The sequence below is a fragment of the Dicentrarchus labrax genome, unplaced genomic scaffold, assembly GCF_905237075.1.
Source record: "Dicentrarchus labrax unplaced genomic scaffold, dlabrax2021, whole genome shotgun sequence".
NCBI classification, from domain to species: domain Eukaryota; kingdom Metazoa; phylum Chordata; class Actinopteri; family Moronidae; genus Dicentrarchus; species Dicentrarchus labrax.
In genome coordinates this window covers 31,708,103-31,731,330 of record NW_026136719.1, presented here as the reverse complement: position 1 = coordinate 31,731,330, position 23,228 = coordinate 31,708,103, and the positions used below count along the sequence as shown (strand labels likewise).

At 40.5% G+C, this 23,228-nt stretch overlaps 1 protein-coding gene across 3 annotated transcripts; it reads left to right on the top strand.

Annotated features, from left to right (window-relative positions):
• The first annotated feature begins 174 nt into the window (after positions 1 to 174).
• LOC127351902 (AP-2 complex subunit alpha-2) lies at positions 175 to 23,155 on the top strand. 3 transcript variants are annotated; one of them, XM_051379889.1, is made up of 23 exons: positions 175 to 408; positions 4,904 to 4,972; positions 6,690 to 6,832; positions 7,009 to 7,202; positions 7,686 to 7,815; positions 8,166 to 8,267; positions 8,376 to 8,484; positions 9,176 to 9,326; positions 9,662 to 9,830; positions 11,386 to 11,523; positions 11,607 to 11,789; positions 12,595 to 12,692; positions 12,801 to 13,032; positions 13,245 to 13,406; positions 13,797 to 13,886; positions 14,608 to 14,741; positions 15,070 to 15,152; positions 15,387 to 15,477; positions 15,731 to 15,853; positions 15,954 to 16,070; positions 16,835 to 16,904; positions 18,128 to 18,262; positions 18,386 to 23,155. In XM_051379889.1, the coding sequence occupies exons 1-23, from the start codon at positions 342 to 344 to the stop codon at positions 18,461 to 18,463; spliced, it is 2,868 nt and encodes a 955-aa protein (XP_051235849.1). In that variant the 5' UTR covers positions 175 to 341; the 3' UTR covers positions 18,464 to 23,155. The 3 variants fall into 3 exon arrangements, with proteins under 3 accessions (XP_051235849.1, XP_051235850.1, XP_051235851.1); XM_051379890.1 differs by lacking the exon at positions 13,797 to 13,886; XM_051379891.1 differs by lacking the exon at positions 4,904 to 4,972 and having other exon boundaries at positions 316 to 408.
• Positions 23,156 to 23,228: the final 73 nt, after the last annotated feature.

Genomic DNA, 23,228 nt, shown 5'->3' with positions numbered 1-23,228 from the left:
AGAAAAAAAAATAAAACATTAATTTCAGCTTTAGAGTTAATGTTATGTTTGCAACACAACCCCTTAGTTTATTAGGTTGATCCACGTGAGGGAACGCTGGTTGTTTTTGTTGTCGTGAAACTGCACATGTATGGGACGCAGCCCTGCTTTTAGGTGTAGCTCCAGATGTATGGGACGCAGCCGCAGCTTGTCTGGTTCCCGTCTCCGTCATATATCGGGGCTCCCTGTACTGTACAGCGGTTGCTAGCTGGTTCACAAACTTTGAAACAAAGTTGCCCCATATAGTTGGGCTATTTTAGATACAGGAGAGAAAACGTTACATTAACAGGGGGTGTACTAAAATGCCTGCCGTCTCTAAAGGGGATGGGATGCGTGGCCTGGCCGTGTTCATCTCTGACATCAGGAACTGTAAGTTTGTTTATCACATTCATAGACAACTGTTAGTCAGGCTACTAACAGGCTAGTTCGCTGGTGTAACGTTGATCTGCATTAGCAACCTGACAGGTCAGAATATGTCATGTTCTCCCTTTGCCCTTTTCGGACACAATTTAAGTAACTTTAACATATTAAAGTGTGTTTAGACAACCGCTCAGCTGGCTAGCCTACTGTAGCTAATTAGCCGCTAGCTTCCCGTTGCTAACGTCATGTCGAAGGGCGTGGACCGCTCCGCTCAGGGTTAATGTCTAACTGGCGTTAACTGTCAGCTCTGTCGCGGGTCAACTGTGTGTCGTTTGTAACGTTAGTTTTCATATAGTTAAACGTCCCTGCCAGAAATAGACACCACTTATTAGTGTTTTGCAAAACGTTACGACTGACCGTTTCACCAGTGTTTGTGAGGAATATTTCAGGTAACGACATTAGGACGTGTAACTTAACGTTACAGCTCCAACTGAACAGCGCTGGTGTATTTTACCCTCAGTCAGTTCGGATAAAGCGGGTTAAAAACCGCCCGACTAGAGCTCAAACGTTCCCAAGCGTTCAGCTGAAAACCTTTGAAGAGGAACTGGCCAGCTAATAAGATCTAATAGACCTTCTTCACAGCAGCCATTTTGACATGAAATAGTAGATTAAACACAGGTGTTACCAGTGATACTGATTAAGGTTCCAGTCCATTCAGGTCAAACAATCAGGGTGCTGCTATTGTGCATGTTGGCTCACTGGAAAGGCTCTGCTACACTAAATGGAACAGAAACTTAAAGCTGCAGTGGGTAACTTTCATGAAAATATTTTTTTGTCATATTTGCTAAAACTTTCACTATATCCTGTCAGTAGTACACGAGACAGATGACCTGTGAAAATCAGGTTTCTCTGGCTCCTCCTAGTGCTCCTAATGCTGTTTGTAGAAATCCTGCCTGTACAGAAACAACCAATCAGAGCCAAGAAAGATAGTTGATTTTTGCGTCTCATCCCAGGTCTTCAAATGCAAATGCTTGGGTTGTTTTGAAGACCTGGCAGTGAGACTCAGCTATCAACTATCTTTCTTGGCTCTGATTGGTTGTTTTCGTTCACCGGCGGATTCTTGCAAATGCCATTAGGAGCACTAGGAGGAGCCAGAGAAACCTGATTGTTTCACAGATTGTCTGTCTCATGTCAGGATATAGTGAAAGTTTAAGCAAATATGAGAAAAAGTTATTTTTAAAAAAGTCATCTACTGCAGCTTTAAGTAGTATCACTGGTAACACTGATAATGATGATTATTTAATGGCAAAATGGCTGACGTGAAACAGTTCTATTACAGTGGGTACGGAAAGTATTCAGACCCCTTTAAAATTTTCACTCTTTGTTTCATTGCAGCCATTTGCTAAAATCAAAAAAGTTCATTTTATTTCTCATTAATGTACACTCAGCACCCCATCTTGACAGAAAAAAACAGAAATGTAGAAATCTTTGCAAATTTATTAAAAAAGAAAAACTGAAATATCACATGGTCATAAGTATTCAGACCCTTTGCTGTGACACTCATATTTAACTCACATGCTGTCCATTTCTTCTGATCCTCCTTGAGATGGTCCTGCTCCTTCATTGGAGTCTAGCTGTGTTTAATTAAACTGATTGGACTTGATTAGGAAAGGCACACACCTGTCTATATAAGACCTTACAGCTCACAGTGCATGTCAGAGCAAATGAGAATCATGAGGTTGAAGGAACTGCCCAAGGAGCTCAGAGACAGAATTGTGGCAAGGCACAGATCTGGCCAAGGTTACAAAAAGAATTTCTGCAGCACTAAAGGTTCCTAAGAGCACAGTGGCCTCCATAATCCTTAAAAGGAAGAAGTTTGGGACGAACAGAACTCTTCCTAGACCTGGCCGTCCAGCCAAACTGAGCAATCGTGGGAGAAGAGCCTTGGTGAGAGAGGTAAAGAAGAACCCAAAGATCACTGTGGCTGAGCTCCAGAGATACAGTAGGGAGATGGGAGAAAGTTCCACAAAGTCAACTATCACTGCAGCCCTCCACCAGTCGGGGCTTTATGGCAGAGTGGCCCGATGGAAGCCTCTCCTCAGTGTGAGACATATGAAAGCCCGCATAGAGTTTGCCAAAAAACACATGAAGGACTCCCAGACTGAGAAATAAGATTCTCTGGTCTGATGAGACCAAGATTGAACTTTTTGGCGTTAATTCTAAGCAGTATGTGTGGAGAAAACCAGGCACTGCTCATCACCTGCCCAATACAATCCCAACAGTGAAACATGGTGGTGGCAGCATCAGGCTATGGGGATGTTTTTCAGCTGCAGGGACAGGACGACTGGTTGCAATTGAAGAAAAGATGAATGCGGCCAAGTACAGAGATATCCTGGAAGAAAACCTCTTCCAGAGTGCTCAGGACCTCAGATGGGGCCGAAGGTTCACCTTCCAACAAGACAATAACCCTAAGCACACAGCTAAAATAACAAAGGAGTGGCTTCGGAACAACTCTGTGACCATTCTTGACTGGCCCAGCCAGAGCCCTGACCTAAACCCAATTAAGCATCTCTGGAGAGATCTGAAAATGGCTGTCCACCAACGTTCACCATCCAACCTGAAAGAACTGGAGAGGATCTGCAAGGAAGAATGGCAGAGGATCCCCAAATCCAGGTGTGAAAAACTTGTTGCATCATTCCCAAGAAGACTCATGGCTGTAGTAGCTCAAAAGGGTGCTTCTACTCAATACTGAGCAAAGGGTCTGAATACTTATGACCATGTGATATTTCAGTTTTTCTTTTTTAATAAATTTGCAAAAATTTCTACATTTCTGTTTTTTTCTGTCAAGATGGGGTGCTGAGTGTACATCAATGAGAAATAAAATGAACTTTTTTGATTTTAGCAAATGGCTGCAATGAAACAAAGAGTGAAAAATTTAAAGGGGTCTGAATACTTTCCGTACCCACTGTATGCTGAGTTATAGTTTCCATTGTGACCACACACAGTCCTTTCTGTCCCATTATAGTGTGTATATGTAAAAATTGAATTAATATAAATATTGTGTGTTGATTTTCACATCCCATACTTATGACTTATAATATAATTAGGACAAAACATTATCATAGTCATTGTCCATAGATCGTGTGATTATACAGTCTTTATGTCACAATTTTGAGAAAAGAACTAACATGTTGTTATAATGACATCTTTACCTGATAACTGTAAAAAAGGATTCAAGGATGATGTGAAGAGTAAATAGACTTGAGTAAAAAGGACGATAGAAATGGCTCATGGACTATTCCTTCCTTGGTTTGAGATTTCAGAAGATATTGATGTCACTGACTAATGTGAATGGCATGTGTATGTCAACATTGCTCAAGCATTGTAATTTGTTGGGAATGTCCAGTCACAACCGCACAAAGCTCACACAGATCAGCTTGTTGTGTTGTCAGTCCACCAGTCCCAGCTCTTTTCGGTCATTTTACAGTTGTGAGCAGTTTATTAGGTACAGTACACCTGCTTATTAATGCAAACATGTCAAGACATGGTCAAGAGCTTCAGTTGTTGTGCAGACCAAACATCAGAATGGGCGAGAAGGTAGATCTGTGTGACTGTGGATTGTGCCAGATAGGGTGATTTGAGTATCTCAGAAACTACTGATCTTGTGGGATTTTCACACACAATGGTTTCTAAAGTTTACCGAGAAGGGTGTGAAAAACCCCCAAAAATCCAAGCAAGACAAATTCATGGATCCTTTCTGCCTCATGTCAGCAATTCAGGCTGCTGGTGGTGTAATAGTGTTTGGTGTATTTTCTCAGCATACATAAGGGAACCTTATGGGATACCGTGGCAGATGCTGATATTTAGAGAGCAGGGCAGCTGATGGCTGATATATAATTCCATTATCAAAACAAAGAAAAGTCATGCATATTTCCATTATTCCATGGATGTTACAATCTAATATACATGGTTATCTTAGCCAGTCACATGTTTTAGATGGAACTTTTATGAATTAATGAAATAGAAAAATATATTGGTTTATGCTGTATGTTTATGATTTCAGAACGTGGCTGTTATTTAAGAGAGTGAGGTACAGCATGTTAGAAGAGACATCATTCAACTGCATTATTATAACATAATAACATTATCCAGTGATGGTTTTAGATTAGATGTGTAACGAATGTATGATGTATGGGGAGTTTCTCCAGCCCCCTGTTGCATCTGTGCCATGGACAGTTCAGGGGAAAAAGGGGGGTCCTACCCAGTACTAGAAAGGTGTATCCAATAAAGTGGCAACTGAGTGTAGCTAGTACTGCATGTCTCTGTATCATAGAGCTTCACTGTCTTCCTTCTGTTGCATTGATTGACAGTGTTTCACAGTTTATTCCTCTCAGCTTATCAAATAGGAACAAAGCAGTGTAAACACGGAAGAGGGATGGTTTATTCAACATTAAGCGTGATCACAGCACTACATAACATGCAACTTATCTTGATGTATTTGCAGGTAAAAGTAAAGAGGCAGAAATTAAGAGGATAAACAAAGAACTGGCCAATATCCGTTCCAAATTTAAAGGTAGGTGAACAACTCTGACGAACCAGGACAAACATCAGGGATAGGGAAGCATATGGCATGGAGGGCAACGTTTCTTGTTGTTGTTAATCCTATTTGCTAACTCATCTCATGACTTTGCCTCCTTTTCAGTGTCTTTGCAGTTTTTCAATGGCTGTTGCTGTGTTTGCACTGTTAAACGTTCACACGTCTCACTGTGAGTGTGTCTGTCCTGGTGGTGTTGCTTCTCCTGCCACCTGTTCCCCCGCTGCCTATTATTAGTTTGCTCCAGAATGAAGCAGCCTCCTGTACCCATAGTGCCCAGAATACTGGCCTATGTTCATTGTAGCATATTCCCTATGTGCTCTCCTGTCCCTGCATTAGGCCAAGGATTGACCTGTTTGTTTGGTGGTGATTGTTTACTTATTTCTTTGTCCTTTTCCTGTAAGTTCTGAATGTTTTCAGCCCGAGGCACACCAAATCCAATGCTGGAAAAGTATGCCCCCCACTGCTTCTGTTGAGTGGAGCTTCTGTTATGCATCTAACCTTCAACAGCATAGTGTGGTACTGGGTCTGATGTCATTATATATAGAGAAACAGTCTCTACGGCTACTGTAGTCTCTGATGACATGCATGTCCTGGACATAATTGACAACTAGGATCATCACTGCAATGTCAAAAAACATCCCTGTAACTACAGTGGGAACAACTTCCCACTGTAGTTACAACAGTGTTGTTGGACTGTTTCCTCACAACTTGTCTTCTTTGCCTGCAGTTAGGTTGTGTGTCACCTTAACCTAACCATTGCAAGTTACTCTTTAAAGTTATAAAATGTACATTTCCAATAAGTTAAAAGCACTTAAGTAACTTTACAGACTCAATTTAAGGCAAAGAAAACAAGCATGCTCAACTTCCTGGCTAGCTAACTACTTAAGCTAACAGCTACAGACAGAGTAGTATACTCTCTGTGGAACTAACATATTCTGATTATTGGTCTGCACTGCACTTTTTTGCTGCGTCATTGTACACAGAGCAACATAAACTATGTTTAATAAATAGTGGACGAAGCTTCTGGGTCAGAAAAGTGAAGCCACCGCTGAAGTGCTCTGCATTCTTCCTAATGGGCAGCAGGGGGCGGTTCTACTGGCTACAAAAAGAAGTCTGACTTCTGACTTGATTTATGAGCTCAGTAAACAGTTTCCTAATGAGTTTAGGGTCTCAGTCTCTAGTTTCAGTCTTCTTCCATGCAGCATGATGTTCATTTAGTAAATGATGGTCCCATTTAGAGTAAAATAGACCATACAGCAGGGTATGCTTTAGGGCGGGGCTACCTTGTGATTTACAAGTCGCTACCAGAACACACAAATGGTAGTGCACAAACCAATGGGTGGCGTCACTTGTTTAGAAACAGACAATGGTACAACCTCATCTACTGCCATCCTGTGTGATTGAAGAAAGAAAACATAAGTAATAATGCTACGGATGAGCACATGAGAAAATAAAATACTGACATTGTTCTGAAGTGCCAACTCTGAGTCAACTCCGAATATCCTAATCAATACTTCATTCCACCCTGCCTTTTCCTCCATTACTCACCAGTTTGGTATAAAATGACTGAATGCATTCTTTAACCCCTACCATACTCATAGGGTTGCGTTTTTGTAACTTCATGTAGACATTCAAATCCATCTTTGTGTGTGTGGGTGCGGATGTGTGTGTGTCTTTGTGCGTGCGTGGCTAGGAGACAAAGCTCTAGATGGCTACAGTAAAAAAAAGTATGTCTGCAAGCTGCTCTTTATCTTCCTTCTGGGCCATGATATCGACTTTGGACACATGGAGGCCGTCAACCTCCTCAGCTCCAACAAGTACACAGAGAAACAAATTGTAAGTTTGTCCTCATGTTCATCCACTGTCTAAAGTTGAGAGCTTGTTGATCATTTATCAAGCAAATATATTTGTTTGAAGGGGTGGGGACTAGGGCATGTACAAGTAACATGACACATATAATGTTTCTCCTTTTATATGCAGGAATTGCACTAAAGACACTTCTCCTATTTCAGGGTTACCTGTTCATCTCGGTGCTGGTGAACTCAAACAGCGACTTGATCCGTCTAATCAACAACGGCATTAAGAATGACCTGGCCAGCCGCAACCCGACCTTCATGAACCTGGCCCTGCACTGCATTGCTAACGTGGGCAGCAGAGAAATGGCTGAGGCTTTTGCTTCTGATATCCCCAGCATCTTGGTGGCAGGGTTTGTACATAAACCTTAAAGCACAGGTTTGAACTGGCTCTAAGTGTCAAACAAATGGCTAAGATGTTACTACACTACACTAGTCTCTCTTGGTTACATTTGACAAGCATCTAAAAAAAAATAAGAAAATTGCCTGTATGACTTCTCATTTTTTGAAGCAAAAGCAATTACACACGGTGACATTCAGATCACCTCTTGACTAAAAGTTATGATCCTTAAAATTTTCATTATTTCAGACCCAATTTATGTTTCCATTTCTTCTGCAATAGCTGTTTGCTGCATTTACATTTTGTAATTGCCTCTTGTAGAGTTTTCACTGCAGTCTGCCATTGCTGGGCGGCATTCAAATTGCCTTCACATGCACAAGGGATTTACAGGAAACAATCCATGCATGTATTTCAACATGCCTCTCTGTTTACTGATGGCTCTCTGATTGCTGTGTCAGAGCTGGGTATGAAGCTGTATTGTACTTGCCCCTATCAGGGACACCATGGACAGCGTGAAGCAGAGTGCAGCACTGTGTCTGCTGCGACTCAACAGGACGTCTGCTGACCTGGTGCCCATGGGTGAATGGACAGCACGAGTGGTCCATCTGCTTAATGACCAGCACCTAGTGAGTCCCAGTTCCATAGTATATTATGGTTCTAAGCAGGTATTGAATATGTAGTTTGTTGAAAAGTGACACAATACACTATACTCAAAGCCGAGCAGTAGTATGCAGGCTTAATAGGGTTGATTGTAGAGGTGCTGTTGTGCAATGCATGTAGGAAATGCTCACAGCTAAAAAAAAAAATCAAATCCATTGTGGGTGGTGGTGAAACAGCTCCAAAAAAACAAAATAAATGTTAGGAAAAACATTTTGATGTTTCTTTTTTTTTGTTTAATGAAACAGGCCCAGGATGTTGAAATATTGTGTCAGCTGGTCTGTATTTTTTGTATTAAGGTGTGTATGTCCATTTTTAGGGAGTGGTAACAGCAGCCGCCAGCCTTATTACCACTCTGGCCCAGAAGAGTCCGGATGACTTCAAAACATCCATCTCACTGGCTGTGGCCCGGCTCAGTAGGGTGTGTGTCATTCTGCAACTTCACATGATATCTTCATCCCACTGAGGTCAAAGATAAACTCTGATTTCAACATCTATTGATGTGTTAATCTTGTTCTTGCTTGTCCAGATCGTGACTTCCGCGTCCATCGACCTACAGGACTACACATACTACTTTGTTGCTGCACCATGGTTGTCGGTCAAATTGCTGCGCCTGCTGCAGTGCTACCCTCCTCCTGGTATGGTATGGTACAGTCATGTGTTTGTGCAGGAGCAATTATGATCCAGTGTACAGTCCCATCACCAAACAACTGTTTATTGCATGCAGTGGTTTTCAACCTTTGAGTGGTGACGCCCCATGTGTAACATATGAAAGCTACCAAACTCACACAGGAAGACCATTGCTTTGCCCACAGACAGAACTAATTTGTGTTTTTATATTTATTGAAATAACGGCACCTTCACAGTCAGTAGTCAACATGTTTGCTTTAAGCCTAAAAGCACAATAATGGATAGAAATACATTCTCATATTACTGAGGTAATTGGCCCTGCTAACATGTAAAAAACAGTATGCAGCCTTTAGTATATAGTGTTTGTATAGAGTTCTTGTCCCAGACTAATAGCTCTAGAGCTTAACATTTAGGGTATAATTAAACATGGTCTGAAAGTGAAATGAGAAGATAAATATCAATCTCATCCATTGACTACAGAGCAGGAATTTAATTGATGAATACACCACTGTCTTATTAGTGTCAGCACAAATTTTTATTACATTTGCTTTTCCAGCTACCATTAATTACTCTTGGCCTGGAACAGGTGTGTCAGCAGAATCTGTGTCTGATATTAGGATGTTAAGACTATTGATGTTGGATGACAGTAGTTAAAGTAAAGGCTAGGAGGTGTTAAGAACATAGCCTTTGTCGTTGCAGAGGATGCAGCGCTGCGAAGTCGCCTGACAGAGTGTCTGGAGACCATCCTCAACAAAGCCCAGGAGCCACCCAAGTCCAAAAAGGTCCAGCACTCCAACGCAAAGAATGCTGTTCTGTTTGAAGCCATCTCCCTCATCATCCACCATGACAGGTTGGTCATATTCACTGCGACAAGCTTCCTGCTGCTCATTGAATTTCTGGAATATCATGGAATTCCAGATGTGTGTTCTGGAAATGGAAAATCAGGAATTTCTGATGAATTTTCTCATTCATTTAGTCCAACTTTTTTAGTCCACTGCACCAGAAACACCATTAACAGAACATTTAGTTATGCTTTATCTTTAAAGTTAACATCAAGGCCACAGGCCAACCCTAGCTGTCAGTAGTTCACATTCCTGTGTTGTGTAGTACTTGCAGGTTTTTGGATGTTGAAATGTGTCTTTTGCATTTGGACACTACAGTTAGTTGTTCTATCTTGTCTCTCAGTGAGCCCACCCTGTTGGTACGGGCCTGCAACCAGTTAGGCCAGTTTCTGCAGCACAGGGAAACCAACCTTCGTTATTTGGCTTTGGAGAGCATGTGCACACTGGCCAGCTCTGAGTTTTCTCATGAGACCGTAAAGACACATATAGAAACTGTGATCAACGCTCTAAAGGTGAGTCCTTCAACAGGTGCGTACCTTTGGTAAGCTTTTGCTGGTTAATGTGAAAATGATGTGTACAGCTTGGATCATTTCTTTTAGAACCTGGTTAGACTCTGTCCAATAGCTAAAACTAATTCTGGAGGCTGTAATCATACCCATAATCATTTTAATAATATTACAATATAATAATCAGAAATGAGTAAATACATAACTTACTGATCCACCCTGGACTTCCATAACTAAATTAAGTAATTTGAGTGGCAGCAGTCAGTGACACATCCCTGCCCAGTCAAGCAGTAGGACCAAATAGATCAAATACAGGGTTCCCACGTGTCCTGGAAAAGCTGGACTAGTTCTCCAGTCATGGAAACACCTGGATTAAAATGACCAAATATCCTGGGAATAATCTAAGTTGTCCTGGAAAGTTAGTTAGTTAGTTTGTAACTCGACTGTATAACACTTAAAATGGGTTTACCAGGTGCAAAGTAGAACGGACTTACAGTGATCTGAGTCTATTTTTACCAGAACTGCAAGCGAAATTGTACATGCATACAGCATCACAATACAATACTATGCTGTGATTGATAAATACATGCACAGTGATGTTCATTCTACCTGCAATGCACACTTAGACTCTCTAGAAGATGGATTTTCTGTAAAATACTATCAATTCTACTTGATTGGAACTGCCAAATTAATATAGTCAATTTGCCTGAAGCCTCATGACTGTTTATGAGCAAGTGCTGTCCTGTATTGTCAAGAAAAACTCCTGGAGAGGTCCTGGATTTTTTTAAAAGAGTGGGAACCCTGCAAATGGATCAAACCTCTGCAGGACATAGATACACCTTCTGCACACAGATATATCTTTGGTCCTGTAGATTTATTTCTCCGTGTCTCACGTCAACAATTATTTCATAAAAAATACTTTTGGACAGTCAGAAGATTCTGTTCATTTCCATTGTAGAATATTTCAAATGAATCCCAAAACACAGACAGTGATGTGTCTTTGTTCAGGGAACTTGGTATAATTGATTAGCGAGGTAGAGTAAAGCTCCCTGTGGGCCAATCTTGCTTGTAGACAGCAGTCAATAGTAGTAAATAATAAATACAACATTAAATAAAAAATGCAGTACTTGTATACATACAGTACGTACACATATAAAAGCAAGTACCATGGCTAATGTTAATGTCACTTCTAACCAAAACTGCTAGTTAAAGTGATCCAATGTCAAGGGCTGCGCAGAACCTTTTTAAAATTGGAGTCGTAGTCCTGTTCTTTATGAGAGTGACGATGCAGGCGTTCAGGTGTTCTTGTACTCTGACAGAACCTATGCACTTCTTGTCAGTTCCTCCATCTTATTCGTTGCACTGCACATTAGCGGTGTGCCCTCTTCCTCATCCGAACAGTCCTGTTTCTAGTGAGGTTCATTGTATGGCCATCTCCTAAAAATCCTCAGTGGTACAACAAGTGTTTGTATATCAGGCTACAGTGGAATTGAAGTAGCTGATAGCATCTGCACATTCGTTATCATCTCATATGTTCTGTTCATGTATGTTTTCTTTGCAGACGGAGCGAGACGTGAGCGTCCGCCAGCGGGCTGTTGATCTCCTCTACGCCATGTGTGACCGCAGCAACGCCAAGCAGATTGTGGCAGAGATGCTGAGCTACCTGGAGACCGCCGACTACTCAATCAGAGAGGAGATAGTGGGTCATCAGTCCAGGCCTGTAAACCATTTAGTTCCTCTGTGTGCTGCTCTTGCCCTCAGCCGGTTGCTTCTCTTCCTCAGGTGCTCAAGGTGGCTATCCTGGCAGAAAAATATGCTGTGGACTACACCTGGTACGTAGATACCATCCTCAACCTCATCCGCATCGCCGGCGACTATGTCAGTGAGGAGGTGTGGTATCGTGTCATCCAGATTGTCATAAACCGAGATGATGTCCAAGGCTATGCTGCCAAGACCGTCTTTGAGGTAGGCGTGAAGATTTATGCCATAACAGATCAGCTTGACTTCAATCCCCCCCACAGGTGCACAGTCTAACATGCTGTACAGTGCAGTAAATATGAATGTCCCGAGCTGTTTCAGCTGTTTTAAAAATGGATAGGATAGGAAAATTAAGACTTCCAACATTTGTCTGTTGGAGCGTCGTGAGCAAATCACTGTCTCCGACTGTTTGATGGAAGGCAGAGATGAGCTGCACACAGTTTACAGGCACAGCAGACAGTGCAGCTTTGGCACAAAATCTGGCAATGGGCACCTTTTGCAGAATTATGCGTAGGTGCTTTAGAAACATAATCGATGTGAAATATTCAGAAAATACAGTTTTATTTATTAATGGTAATGGTAATTCACTGTCTACTGTCCTACCATCGCTGCTGCTCTCAGCTAAGCTGGGGAGGAGGGGCAAACTATGGATGGTGTTTACAAACAGCAACAGAAAAATCCTCCATAGTACGCCTTTAAATACCGTAGTGTCGAATTAAGATTGGGGTCTCAAAAAATGTGGTGGAAACATCCCTAGAAACCATAATGATTCCTCACAGCCTAAAGTTAACAACAACAACATTGAGGCAAAGAGGAAGAAAAGAGTGATCAAGCTTCACAACCCTTTGAGGGATTGTACCCTTGTCGCTGTATGTTGAGTATGTGAGATCCACTTGGACTACATTAGCTGGGTGGTTGCCACCTATACATCCAAAATCTAGCAGTAGATGGCAGTGTGTTTCTCCCTTGTTATTCCTAACTCAGTGCTGTCCTGCTTTTTGAACACTTGTAGGCACTACAGGCTCCCGCCTGCCATGAGAACCTGGTTAAGGTGGGGGGTTACATCCTGGGAGAGTTTGGTAACCTAATAGCTGGCGACTCACGCTCCAGGTACAAACAGCATCCACTGTTCTGACTCAAATATGTTGTCTTGAAACTGACCTAGAGCTGACCTTAACGTCAGAAGGTTTTACTGTTTTGTGTTGTCTTCTCCCTCAGCCCTCTGGTCCAGTTCAACCTTCTACACTCCAAGTTCCACCTGTGTTCTGTGCCAACTCGGGCACTGTTGCTGTCGGCCTATATCAAATTCATTAACTTGTTTCCAGAAGTGAAGGCCACGATCCAAGACGTGCTGCGCTCAGACAGCCAGCTCCGCAACGCTGACGTGGAGCTTCAGCAGAGAGCTGTTGAGTACCTGAGGCTCAGCTGCATCGCCAGCACTGACATACTGGTTAGTGAATTATGCAGGAACTCAGTCTCACACACACTTTCAAAGCTCTGCAGACGCAGATCACTGTGGCAATTGTTATATCAGATTCAGGTTTGGGTTTTTAGTAAGAGACTGAACGAGTTGAGATAAAAACTCTTTGCGATTATATTGTGAATAACTGAAAATCACCATTGGTAATTGCACATTAGCTGTCTCTTTTTGTCCATCCACAGGCCACAGTCTTAGAAGAGATGCCTCCATTCCCAGAGAGAGAGTCTTCAATCCTGGCAAAGCTGAAGAGGAAGAAGGGCCCAGGCCACCTGCCCGACATTGACGATGCCCGGCGGAATGTCAACGGCAGCACCGAGCACAGCGACAACACTGAAGCCACAAAGGTAACCACAGGGTAGTGCTCTGATAGGTAACTGTGAAATCTGCTCAGTACGACTTCAGTTTTTATTTTTTATCAAAGATTTCTTCATACAAACCTTCCCCAGGAAAAGGTTCTCATACAATTTAGCACATGTACGAATTTTCTGCAAGGTGTTCTACTACAGCATTTATCACTATAAACAAGCTTGCATCACACAAACAGTATTATAATCTGTGTATTGCTGTATATTGTTGATTGCTGGTTTACTGACTTTCGGGCTTTGCCTTTACTTTCTTGCATTTTTAGCATTTCCTTGATCCTTACCTTCCTTTTGTATTTTCTTCTCCCTTCCCTGTTTTCACCCCCTATCCTTCCTTTCCTTTCTGTTCCTTTTCTTCTCTTTCTCAATCAGTCTTCTCCTTCACTGATGGCAGACCTTCTCCCTACCAACAGACCCCGCCCCGCCTCCTCTAGCCCCATCATACTCTCGGCTGCGACCATGGTATATTATATACTAGCTAGAAACAACACATAGTGAATTACATTAATTATTAATCACCACTGGAGTGGCGGCTTGTATCCTATTATATGGTTGTCTCTGTCCATGTGTTTTGTTTTTGTTTACATATGATTGTTTGTGTTTACGCGATTGCACGTAATAATGTTTTAAATGTTTGGTAAGTTGCTAATTCTACAAAAAGGAATGAACAACAACCACTACTATTGTCTCATGTTCATGTTATCCATATGTTTTGGACTTGCTTTTCCAACATATAAATAAGGGGGAAAAATGATGATTAAACACATCATCACAGCTTGAAATATAACTAATCACGGACACAACATTTAAGTGTGAGAAAACATGAACAAAAGTAATATGTAATGGAATTCCATGCTATCTTTGGCAGACTAACTAGCTTCCACTTTCTTAGTGGAATAAAAACCAACAGCATGGGAAATGTCCAAACATACAATAGCTGTAGTTATTATAGTAATTATATTATTATATAATTACAGAATTCAAATTGACTGTAATGTTGATGCTTTAGAAAGCAGGGAATTAAATAGATTGTTTTAAGATTAGCTATGCGTTTATCCTGGTACTGTGGCCTCATATTTAATTAGTAATATACACTTGTGTTCAGATTCTGGTGTGCTTTATGTGTATATACTCAAGATATACTGTATGTTAAATGTGTTGTTGGCTGATGTTTCTCTCCCAGGGTTCCACCCACCCCTTCACAGATCTGCTCAATCTAAACTCCACCCCTTCAGCTGGAGCCAGTCTGCTAGTTGATGTCTTTTCCGACACCCCCTCACCTGCATCCATAGATGTGTCTGAGGAAAATTTTCCCAGGTGGGACCAAACTGTGAACTCGGTTGATGAAATTAGCAGAGAAAGAGAGTTTACAGCCGTTTGTCAATAATCCACATTCCAAACATTAAAGGGCGATTTAGTATTGCAATTTCAGAAGGTTTGGTGACACAAGAGGTATTATAACTTCTCTTTCTATTCAAACGCCTTGAACATCAGCTAACAAGTTTGCTGACAGGTATAGAATATTCTCTTAGTGTAACAGTTTGTCACAAAATGTAAAGGCAAATGCTTCTATATAAAACCTTTTAAATTAACAAAAATGTAGGTTCTTGTTGTAAATGTGTAATTGTGTGCTTCTAAATTCCAGGTTTGTTTGTAAAAACAATGGTGTTATCTATGAGAACCAGCTTTTGCAGATTGGACTGAAGTCTGAGTACAGGCAGAACCTGGGTGAGCAGCTTTATAATACTGTCACAGTATGCTTGAGTTCTACATTTTTTAATTTTGGGAAATCTCATCAGGCCTCTTCAGTTTCAAGGGTCTTTTTAAAGGATACTTGTGACAGGCTAGTGTTGGAGAATAATGAAAAGAATCAGGAACCAAAGTGGGGTTGGTAATTATAAAGTAAATGCAGTGGATACTGGTCAGATGTGACTAGTTCAAAGAGAACATATTGTCCCACAGGTCGCATGTACGTGTTCTATGGCAACAAGACATCCACCCAGTTCCTCAGCTTCTCCTCATCTGTGAGCTGTAGCGACACGCTCAAGACTCATATCCTTTCCACTGCTTGGTACCTTCTTGTTACAGATTTGATTGTCCCATTCCAGCCCTAACAGGAAGCACTGGAGTTTACACAAGTAACTATATCAACAACTATTACTACTTCTTCCCAGCTGATGAGTATTTTGTGCTTCATTTCCACACAAACTGTCCTACAACCCGACACAATGTAAAGCTGCAGGTGAGCTGAAATGTATGCTAGTGTCAATAAGGTATTTTTAGAATCCTTGACCACGGTCTCCACAGCTGAATGTCCACGCTAAGACAGTAGACCCCATAATAGAAGGGGGGGCTCAGTTCCAGCAGATCCTCAACATCGAGTGTGTGTCAGATTTCACAGATGCACCGGTACTCAACATCCAGTTCAGGTTGGTGTCTGGATGCATACCATTTTTTCTAATGTATTCAGCTACCTATAAATTCTAATTACTGTGTGTTGTATATTGTACTGTATGTGTTTGTGAACAGATACGGGGGAACTCTACAGAACATTGCAGTGAAACTCCCAGTGATGCTGAACAAGTTTTTCCAGCCCACGGAGATGACGTCCCAAGACTTCTTCCAACGCTGGAAACAGCTCGGAGCGTAAGTCTCCTGCTACGTTCTCAATGGTTCCTGTCTGTGGCTGCATCTGTCTCAGTCAGAAAGGCCAGGAACAACTGCAGTTAGGCAGATTCCTTACTGTTGGAAATGTCATTATATATTTTGTCATTATATATTTTGTCTGTTTTATGTCTAAAAGGTCACCTAAAATTATTATTATTGAGTAGTATAGTTGAGTTAGTATTATTACCATACAGTAGGTTATCAATGGCTGTCCTAATTACAAGTTCAGTGTTAATGTAGTAGACACAAAGAAGGGTGAAAAAAGCCAAAAACTCAGTGTTGGCAGCTTCCAAAACGTGAATATTCATCTTTTTTCTCTGACATTAAACAAAATATCTTTGGGCTTTGGACTGTTGGTTGGATAAAACAAGTAATATAAATATGTTGTATATGTAAACCGTTTTGATTGCATTTTATGGACCAACCTAGTGGTTTTCCTCCTTTCTCCTTATGACCCCTTTTCTATCATTGAGTAAACTGAAGACCCCTGACTAAGTGACATATTTACATTTTTAACAATCATACATACTTAATAGGCTTTTTATTTTTTAAATCAGTGTTTTCTTCTGCCTGACCCTGGCCATTGTTCTGTTAGCTCTGTTTTATTTCTATTTTTTCTACCTTTCTAATGCAGGACGAGGCTGTTCATCAGAGAGTGAAGGCTCTGTGAATATAGCTTGTGTTCAGGTCTCAAAAGCCTGCCTCCTCCCACAGATAAGTAATTCTCTTCTCTGTGTCCTCAGTCCTCAGCAAGAGGTTCAGAACATCTTCAAAGCCAAACACCCCATGGACACAGATGTCACCAAAGCCAAGGTAAAAAATGTGTTCATCAAGGGAAACTGCTCAGCTGTAGACATGAACCAGCTGTCTGTGAGAACATCACAGAGACAATCTGCATGAATGATTTGATGGTCTTTAAGCCTGACATGGGTTACTACAGTTGTTTTTGACCCCAGTCGGAAAACAATTGATTGTTTAAGGAATAGGAAGGATAGGATTTATCTAATTAGTTCCCGTGAGAGAAAAAAGTTTCTTCAGAACAAAGGCAGATAGTTTGACTTAAAGATTTGTGACAATCCCAGTAGTAGTTGGTGGGGGATAGTCACTCCTCTAAGGCTGCTGTCAGACTTACTTTGTAAAAACAGCCAAATATTCTTTAATATAATCACATTTTCTGGTATTGACCGAAACAAATCAACCAGTTTTGCTCTTGATATAATGCCAAAAATCTAAGCAAGTCTATTACTGGGCCTTAAAAAATGCCAAAAATGTAAACTCAGTTATGTGAGACAGACTTTCTTAAGGAAGTATTTTGGTCACTTTAATCTAAGATTAATAATCGTCAAAAAGACACAATGTCTTCAAACAGCATAATGAAAATAGGTGACTTGGTCTTAAATGAAGGCACCAGAAGCATTCTTATTTTTAACATTTTTTATCAAAACAATGAAAAACTGAACAGCTGCTTCATTTCCAACACTGGGACAAGACTTGTTACTGGTTGTTACTGGTTAAATGGAGCTCAATATTAGCTGTAACATCTTATTGAGACAGAGTGAGATAGATTCTATTAAAACCAGTTCACTTTTCTAATGTAAAACATGCTTGTCAAGATTGTTATTCTTTCAAAAATGAGAGTAATTTCCCAGAAACAGCAATTTTAATTTTCTTGAGATTCCTTTTTCACAGTGCTAAAGTACCCTGCAGTGTCGCACTGCAACAAGCTGCTCCATTGACCAATCGCATTCAAAGTAATCTACCAGGAATGTGTGCTTGAATGTAACGTCAGCACTGTATTTCTACAGTTTACCTCACAATCACTGCAACAGAAGATAAAATAGTTGCTGCCGTTAAAACTCTCCCAAGTTTTAAAATCCTGTCTGTTAGCCTTTTTTAACGCATTAATGTGTTACTCCAAGTCTTTACGTCACTCGTTCTAGAGCTTTCAATTGTATCTGTAATGTATCTGTAAATAAATCTACCTTTTTGTGGACATATATTTTTAATTCCTCTGCAGTAAATAAATTATTTTGTAGATCTTAGGTTTTGGTGTAGCTCTGCTGGACGGGGTGGATCCCAATCCCACAAACTTTGTTGGAGCTGGAGTCATTCACACTAAGAACACTCAGGTGGGCTGCCTCCTCCGACTGGAGCCCAACACACAAGCACAGGTAAAGATGCACACACGCACGCACGCACGCACGCACGCACGCACGCACGCACACACGCACACACACACACACCTGTACCGAACAATCATCCAGCCTGTGTAACTGTTTGTGTTTTCCACTCAGATGTACCGGCTCACCCTCCGGACCAGCAGGGACTCTGTGTCTCAGAGACTGTGTGATCTCCTCTCTGAACAGTTTTAAACAGCACCAGCATTTTTACACCTCCACTCTCCTAGTCTCACTTTACATTGGTATGATGTATTGTACAGTGTAAATTCTTTTTTTTATTTGACTTACTCTACATGTAAATGAAGTGAAATGTATTCTTCATACATAGCTTTACTAATATGTCACTGCTTTAAACCTGCACCGTGCACTCTGCGCACGGTGCAGGAGGCTCTCAATGCTTCTCTGTAGCGTTCTGAAGCTCCAGAGTTTTGAACATTTTTGAATTTGTGTGTTTTTGCTGCTTAGGTTCTGCCTTTCTTACTCAAACACTTTAAAGAGTTGGTTAGGAAGCACTGATGAGATGAAGTTAGTTGAAGATCTCAATAAGAGTGTAAACTTACCAATGATCTCAGTGGTGAATTCAGTAGTTCAGATAGTGTTTCTACGAGACATTTATTCTTGTAGTGTTTCAAACAAATGTTGCACAGAACTGGGAAGCTTTCCTGAACTTCTCACCCATTTTGCACTTGTTAGGTGAAAAATCAGATCACATGGGTAGATCAGATAGATTTAGGCAAAATAATTTTGACTTTGATGTCAGAATTCTTAACTTATTTCACCAATCTGTCACATCAGGAGGAAAAGAAAAGCTTTGCATTGTGGTGTTTTTAGCAGACTTTGCTACGAATTTAGTTCTCTTATGTGAATTTATGAACCACACTGCGCATACATTTTACACCTAGAATTCAGACACTCAAAATAAATAGTACACTAGGTAGCGAATGGATTTTATTATATCTATTCCACACAATTGTGCCTGTAAACTTCTGTTACTCTGTCAAGAGCAGAAAGAGCCTTCAGATTGACGAGTAATATTTTTAAAGTCTAAAGCACTGCCACACTGTCACACTACTTTTGTCTAAATGCATTCATTCACGGAGCACTGCCAAACTGGTAATATTTCTGTATATCAACAACATATGGTGTATTTTCTGTTTTATAAAATGTACTCTTGTAATCATCCTCTGTTCAAAGGTGAAAAAATCCTCCTACCACCACCTCTAAAGCAGTGTGCATGCGGGCCAAGAATTAGTCATAACCCTCCATAAACGGCAACTTTATACTTTTTACACTGCTGTCTTTGAACGCATTAAAAGACATAGCATGTTTTATTTTAGAGGTGTTGGTATGTGGATTGGTTTTACTGTTGGACTAAGCAAGGCTAGCGGCTTTCCCTCGTTTACAGTCTTGAATGCTAAGCTAAGTTAACCGTCTCCATGCTGTAGCTTTATATTTAACGGACAGTTATGAGAGTGACATTGACCCTTTTGACCCTCAGCAAGAGAACAAATAAGGGTATGTGCCAAAATATCAAACTATTCTCTAAAGATCAAAATTAGTAAGAAGCATGTTTTTACATTGTCTTGAAGGGTTTGGCCAATTCATGAATAAGGGTACCTTAAAGCTGCAGTAGGTAACTTTTATAAAAATAACTTTTTGTCATATTTGCTCACAGTAATACATGAGAAAGATAATCTGAGAAAAAAAATCAGGTTCCTCCTAGTGCTCCTAATGGCATTTGCAAGAATCCACCGGCCTGAAGGAAAACAACCAATCAGAGCCAAGAAAGATAGAACGGCACTCTGGGGTGGCTTGAAAATAGTTGATTGTTGAGTCTCATTCCCATTGTCCCAAAGCGTTGGTATTTGACAACCTGGGAATGAGAGTCAACAATCAACTATCTTTCTTTGCATTGATTGGTTGTTTTCATTCAGGCCTGGCAGATTCTTACAAATACCACGAGGAGCCAGAAGAACCTGATTTTTCTTTTTTCATAGACTATCTGTATCATGTTCTACTGTCAGGATATATTGAAAGTTTCAGCAAATTTGACAAAAAATAAATATATTAAAATGACCTACTGCAGCTTTAAACTAGACCTGGGAAGCTTTACTATGACAGGTTTTAACAACCGGCTATGAGCCTTCAACTATTTTACTCATTTATGTTCTGTAGAAGTTTCACATCATTTTAAGACCTGTGAACCCCTTTTGGAAGTCTGGAGATTATCTGTTTACTTTTGTCAGGCCAGGGAGATCCTAGCTGTGTTCAAGGAGGCCAACCAGCCCAGTGTCACAGCGTGCCTTCTGTCATTTGATGTATGTCAATACAAAATATAGAACAAAGTGTAGCTGTAAATGACCACTTGACAATAAGCACTAATGTTGTTTCCAGCCTGTTTTTGGATACAGTGCTGTGTAAAGGAGAAGTGGTACCCATATCTGCAGCTCTTTTTAACTGTATGTGGCTTTTTAGCATCTTTTGACTGTTTATTTTGTACTTGTTACTGTGATGGCTCAGGCTCTCATTTGGTTATTTCAAGATGCAGCAGGCAACTGTCGTCAGGTTGCTGGAAACACGACTCCCAATAAATGCTGATGTTGCTCTGAATTTGCAGAATGTGTAATTAAACTAGTTAGAAAACATATCTGCCTTTGTTAGGGTCTTTATGAGGTGATTTGTTAATTTTGTGTTCAAAGCTAGTTTCCATTACTCCCAAATGACCAAAAAATCAGTTAATGCAGGTTTAAAGCAATTTGTGTTTTATAGTCTTCATCATTTTGTGCAGTTTACTCACATTATGCCTGTACTTGTAGAACAGAGACATGTGCTCAGCTGGACCTCAGCTTTACACCAGGATACAAATGGGACCACACAAATACAAGCCACTAGTGGTGTGTTCTTTACACTATGACAGCATTACCAAAAATGAGATTTTTTTTTAAAAACTGCAATATATTGAATTATAATTCCTGTATCACGATATGTATCATATCACCAGATCTTTGCCCTACAAGCCACAGATGTTTTTCAAAAAGTCTGGTCTTAACCAGCCTCACAGTTTCTGTCATGAAATTAATTGTAATAACTTTTATTGTTCACTTAAAGCTGCAGTAGTAGCTTTTTTTTGTCATATTTGTTGATAGTTTCACTTTATCCTGACATGCTCATATTCTACTGCCAGGATATAGTGAAAGTATGAATGAGTGAAAGTGCAGCTTTAAAGCTCCAAATAACTGATTTTAATAGTTCAGACCAAAAGCAACTGAGAATCATATTTCTGTGGGCTCACTGGATTCTAATGTAAAATGGCGTTCAAGTGGTATACAGGGTACTTAAGATATTTGAGCTTGAACCACAACATTAACACCTAGTTTGTGTCCCTGGTACTGTATCCAGTACACTCAGTGCTTACTATCAGTTGCCATTTTGACTTCAGAAATTGTAGCAATGCTGTTGTTCTTTGTGCCTTCTTGTTTGGTGTCTGTGCCAGACACGGGAATATGCTGCATTTGCAAAAGCAAAAGGCTGGATATGTTGTATTTTCAATGTAATGCCATTTCAACATCCACATCAAAATGTTTTTACAAATAAAAAAAAACAGCTTTCTTTTTAAAGATTAATTATATAGTATAATTATTCAATGTAATCAATATAACTCAACTCCTAAGATCCCACGTTGTACTTGAAGACTGTACATTTGACTGCACTGATCTTTAATATTGGCTTTACGGCTGGCTGCCTTGAGTGCTCCAAAGCACTCAGTCCTGGTTAAGTAACGCCCTCTAGTGGGTAAAGAGCTCAGACAGATGTGTGTTTCATTTTTGAGAGAGAAGGAAGATTCTGAGTCAAAGACAGCTGTACCTGTTGGTTTCTGTTTCACATCACCTGTGTTTTTGAGAAGCTGCAACACTGCAAGGAAACTGGAGGACTGACAGCTACTATTTTTGTCACTTTATAGTTTACAATTAGTTTTGATGTTTAAAGCTGCAGTAGGTAATTTTTATAAAAAATATTTAATTTGGCATATTTCACTATATCCTGACAGTAGAACATGAGACAGATAATCTGTGAAACAATCAGGTTCCTCTGCCTCCTCCTAGTGCTCCTAATGGCATTTGCAAGAATCCACGGGGCCTGAACGAAAACAACCAATCACAACCAAGAAAATGTGTTGATTGCTGAGTCTCATTCCCAGGTTGTCAAATACAGACGTTATGGGACTCTGGAAATGAGACTCAAACTCAACTATCTTCAAGCGTCCAACCACAACCATCTTTATATCTCTCTTGGCTCTGGCTCAGTGGATACTTGTAAATCCCATTAGGAGCACTAGGAGGAGCCAGAGGAACCTGATTTTTTCACAGATTATCAGTCTCATGTTCTACTGTCAGGATAAAGTAAAACATGACAATAATTTTTTTATACCATCACGATTTGACCTTGTTGATTTCAAAGGTTCAATGTAGCAGCAGTGGTGGAATACTGACAAAATAATCACTAGAGTCAAAGAGATCAGTTTTTCTGTTGGTTGGTTGTTTTCTAAGAGCCCATATTGGCTGTCACGTCTACACACTTGTCATAATATTGGTATTGCAACACAGGATGTCTCCTGCACCCTGCCTCGGGGTCATACTTGTGTTGAATTTTACACAAATCTGTGTGCTCTCTGCTGACTTGGTCATCACATGAAAAACAAGTGAGCAATAAGGGTGGAAAAGCTTTTGGCAGGGTTACAATATGAGGAGGCAATATTACAGAGTCTGTGGTAAGAGTGAGGGCTTAGGGCCGAACAGATTGAAGACATTTATGAATACTGTTCCTGATCTGTGGTTGAAACATGACAGCAATGACATTTGAATAAAGCGTAAAGCTCTACAGGCATCAGTTGTTTTGATTGTGTCACCTTTCTACTTTGAACTGATCTGTGTTTTTGAGGTTGAGTACACAAGTGGAA